Raw genomic sequence first — 4678 nt, 5'->3', positions numbered from 1 at the left:
CAAACAATTTAAAATTATTTTATTTAATATTTATTAATTCATGCTAAAATAAGAGATTTTAATGTTTAAAAATATAACTTAAACTAATTTTTATAATTATAATCAATCATTTTGATATTGAGGATCTTTTGGTTTGATAATTATTAAGAAAAGATTAATAGATTGATGGAATATTTGAAAGACTATTAAGTCCAATTTTAAGGGATATTATATTGAAATTTTTTTAAAAATTAAATAATTTTTTTAAGAAATGATAATTGATTTTACTAAAATTTTTATGTTATAGAGAATGTAAAATTATTGGTTAGTATGAATTATGATTAATTGTAGTTAATCGATGGTGAAATGAATTTTGGTCAAGTAATAGAACTCAATTAATTAGCATTATAGATATTCAATTTTTAATCTTCTTTACTAAAAAAGTTATCATTGTTTTCGCAATTTCTGTAATTTATTATGAGTTTATTTCTTATCCAAAAATTGGTTTAACGAAAGAGAAAAAAAAATGTATCGTCTCAATAGTCAAACTAACATTTTATGCACATTATTTAACTTGATTTTAAGGTGTAACTAATGATAAAATATAAATAAAATAATATATTTATATATATAATATATAATATTTTTATCTAATTTTTATCAGACTTTTTAAACATAAAATTCCAACTTATTCAATCCATTTACCAATTTCTTTTACAATTTTGTTACATATTTAATTTTTTTTAACCATTAAATCTAAATAAATTAGTTCAAACTCAACAAAAATTAATTTTATTAGTGAGAGCATATTAAACACACTCCAACTTCCCACTAACGCAACTTTTCCGCGCTTTTTAATATGAATACCTTCTTATTGTGTTCATTCTTTTTCATCACGTATTTCTTTCTCGTCGTTGTTTTTTTATTGCTGCATTTTTTTCTCTCTTTTTTTCTGGTGGTTTTGCAACATTATGCGTTTCTTCTTTTTCTTTGTTTGATTTTTTTCTTATTTTTATTCTTGTTAAAAGGATAAAATAAGAAGAATTATGAGAATGTGAAACAAGAAGGAAGAGATGAATAAGAAAAGAAGAAAAAGAAAATAATGATGCACTACCAAAAAAATCATTTTTAGCAACCATTTATTTTGTTTTTAGCGGCAATGAATATAGCCGCTAATACATTTACCGGCAATTAGACATTAGTTGTCTTATGCTTTGTCACTAAAAGGTTTTAGCGGCAATTATAACATTGCCGGTAAAGACCTTTTTAATGGCCGCAAAAAGTATATAACTATTAGCGGCCATTTTCTTGACAATTTATATGACCACCAAAAGTAATTCCAAAATTGCAATGTTATTCATTTTAGCGACCATTACTATTGCCGCCAAAACCCATTTTACCAGCAATTTATATGACCACTAAAAATAATTTTAAAATTGGAATGTTATTTACTTTTAGTTGCCATTATTTTTAATTATATTATACTCATTTTCTAAAATCTCAATTATTTGTATCAATAATTATTATTATTATTATGCATAATATAAATATACTAAAATTAATTTTTACAAAAATGAGATATTTCATTAAACTCAATATTAATACACAAATTTCTCTTGAAAAATAATAAATCATGTTACAAATCTAAACAAAAAATGCTACAAGCCTATAACTATGTTACATTAAGTTAGACAATAAACCAATCCCAATGAACGATCCTAAGAAGCATTGCCATGATATGAGGGGTTGTTGCAACTTGCAAGCATTCCCAACCAGTAGTATCATTAATCACAGAAAATTAAGAATGTGTTGAATCAGAGAGCGAAGTGATTTGCTTCCACTGGGATTTTGCATGGTTGTGTTTGGTGCTTTAAGAGTTGCCAATGAGCTCTCTATTTATTGTTTTGCTGCTATTTGCTACTACTCCATTCACCACCATCGACGTGGTACTATTTGCATATTGATTGCTTTTATCCTCTTCAGCTGCAACCTTTGCCTCATCTTGCTTACTTTCAATAAGGTCCTCTTCAGCAGGGAGAATATCCGCATCTTGTTTAAGCTCAAAGATTCACGAATTCTGACATATAATGGATCCCCCAATGCCTTGCTCAATTCTTCTTCACCATGGCTCATCATAGAAGCCACAGTCTGCATCAAAATGAGGGTAATGATGATGATAATTAAAGAATCTACAGGGTAGATGATTTGGTCACAGAATATATTAGATGATACACATTTTATTAACTTAAGCTTCTTTGTTATAGAATGAACTACTATGGATAACATAAAGTAGTAACAAAGTAAATATCAGTCGAATCCAAAATAAAAGAAATTGATATCTGAAGAAACTCTGCGACCTTCTTGTACAGCCTGAAACCATTGCTAATCAACTGCCTCGAAATGAAGTTTATGAGAGATGGAGGCACAAAATCCAGCTTTATATCCATATTTGCTATTGTCTTGTAAAATTTGAAGTCTTTCAATCAGGTTTCCTTAATTAAAAATACATTTTCATTTCGGTAGCTTCCTTAAACCAATTAGATAACAAGGCAAGTTTAACATTCAAATTTCTACTATAAACTACTAAAGTTGGAAACAAAAGCAAGCTACGAACAGGAACCGATGGCATCACTTAAATTAAGTAATTTCTTATGTTTGAGCAGATTTAAAACTCACCGAAAGTAACTTCTTTCTGATGTCACCTTCTGCAATGCAAATCCCCCTACCAAATCAACTCTCACAACATCCTTTGCTTCAGGAATCACCTCATTCAAACCGTTGATGATCAAATTGACACCATTTGACTCAGGAACCTGAAACCAAATTAAGTACAAATTCCTTAAAGCTTAGAACTAGTTTAGAATTAACATTTTCCAAAAGAAGTGAAAAAGAAGAAGAGTTAGTTAGTTCCCTACTGAATTTGTAAGAATGACTATTAAGTCATCTTGAAAGTACTCAAACAGATAGTAGTACACTATAGCCTCCCTCATAGACAGTGGCCAAGAAACCTTCATCCTTTCTTCCAAAATTCAGAATAAAATCAGCATTCGAAAGTGAAGCTTTTCGTCACAGTAAAGGGAAATTAAAATGGCTAATCGTGACAAACCTCACTAGTGATATTTGTTCCCCAATCCAGACCTTGTGCAAACATTCGCATGCTAGGATTTTGAAAGTTGGAACAGTAGATTGAGGCCACCTGATGAATGAAATTTGCGAAAAAAAACAAAGTATCAGTTAGATTTGTATACTGATTACATTACTCAGATTTGAGATAAAGCATTCTGGAGTATAAAAAACAACCCCCCATATCCAGCTCATAACAAAAAACCAATACTAGTGCTGACTGTTGCATTGAGACTAACACAGAGAAAACTAGAGGCACATATTACAATAATATGCCTCATGAGTCATGATTTATGGTTTCTTTTTCAAAGAATTCCTTACAGCCAGAAAAGAAACATAGATGAATAGAAATGAAAAAAAGAAACAAGTACCAACTGTTGAGGAGTGAAGATCCACTTGGCACGGTGGGTAGAGGTCAGAAAATCCGCCATGTCCAATCAGAAAACTGTTGGCCAAATGCTTTAGTATGCACATTTATGATATTAGTAAGCACATTTATAAGGGGAAAAAACCATAAATTATGTTAGTGATGGACAAAAAACATCAATGAAAGAAACAGTAGCCATGATTTTCCCTAATAACGGCATCTGGGTTCAAGTGTAGCAATGGTTCCTTGATGTACTGATCATTATAAATGTGTTTGGATAAATAAAGAATTTTAAAATTTGAGAGAATTTTAAATGCTATTAAATTTAATTCATCAATTGAACTTGCTTCATTTACAAAGTTCCATTTCCCAAAAATTAAACCTAGTAAACATAAACACTTAGTTTTCCCTATCTACAGCCTCGTCATACCTTAGCCTCCACTCGGCAGATTTGTCCATTGCTTCCCTAACTGTCGCCTGCAAACATCATGAATTGGCAAACAAAACAAGGGGATATTATGATCACAAATCTGCTCTGTCAAACTAGAAATTATGAGAAAGGGGTTTGAAGGTAACCTTAGGAGGTCAGAGTCATCAGAGGAGATGCTGTAGTGAATGGCCCAAAGCCTGAAATAGACAGCAATGCCCATTAACATTAGAAAACCCAAGCTTGCTATGATTCTTCTTCTCTTCATTCTTACCACAACCATATCACACACTCTTTAATGAAATAACTCTATTTTAGCAATTTAATGATGTGAGATATAAGATGTTATGTACTAATTGTAGTGAGCTGTTAATCTTTAAATATATAGACAATACGATGAAATTATTAATAAAATAAGTCTATTTTAGTAATCTAATAATCATATAAAATATAAAATGTTAGGTTTAAGTTATCTATTTCTAAATATATAAATAATATGATGGGATTACTAATAAAATAAACCCATTTTGATGAGAGGTTAGTCTATTTTGAGAAGAATTATAAGAGGTTAGGCTTTCCAAACAAAAAAAAAATGTTATGCACCAGAAAGCTATACGGTGTCCGTGGGCTTGAGATTAGGAACACGTAAGTATTCATCTATTATTTCATAGAGAATAGAAACAATAAATAATATAACTGATTATGATGCATGTCCATTCTTTTTTTCCTTGTTTCTTTCATAATTAATACATTCGTTCTATGTAATAAAATTAGACAATATA

At 29.9% G+C, this 4678-nt stretch overlaps 1 protein-coding gene across 6 annotated transcripts; it reads right to left on the bottom strand.

Moving 5' to 3' along the window:
- LOC107624424 lies at nucleotides 1614-4428 on the bottom strand. 6 transcript variants are annotated; one of them, XR_002355910.1, is made up of 7 exons: nucleotides 4046-4310; nucleotides 3900-3946; nucleotides 3474-3547; nucleotides 3086-3175; nucleotides 2895-2998; nucleotides 2656-2792; nucleotides 1614-2127 (listed from the first exon to the last, which is right to left on the bottom strand). XR_002355910.1 is itself a non-coding variant. In XM_021113798.1 (6 exons), the coding sequence occupies exons 3-6, from the start codon at nucleotides 3531-3533 to the stop codon at nucleotides 2253-2255; spliced, it is 474 nt and encodes a 157-aa protein (XP_020969457.1). In that variant the 5' UTR covers nucleotides 3534-3561; nucleotides 3900-3946; nucleotides 4046-4428; the 3' UTR covers nucleotides 1614-2252. The 6 variants fall into 6 exon arrangements, 3 of the variants coding, with proteins under 3 accessions (XP_020969457.1, XP_020969456.1, XP_020969458.1); XR_001616888.2 differs by having other exon boundaries at nucleotides 2895-2994; nucleotides 3474-3561; nucleotides 4046-4273; XR_002355909.1 differs by having other exon boundaries at nucleotides 2895-2994; nucleotides 4046-4271.

The sequence above is a fragment of the Arachis ipaensis genome, chromosome B10 (assembly GCF_000816755.2).
Source record: "Arachis ipaensis cultivar K30076 chromosome B10, Araip1.1, whole genome shotgun sequence".
In the NCBI taxonomy this organism is placed as follows: Eukaryota; Viridiplantae; Streptophyta; class Magnoliopsida; order Fabales; family Fabaceae; genus Arachis; species Arachis ipaensis.
This window is presented reverse-complemented; position numbering and strand designations above follow the sequence as displayed.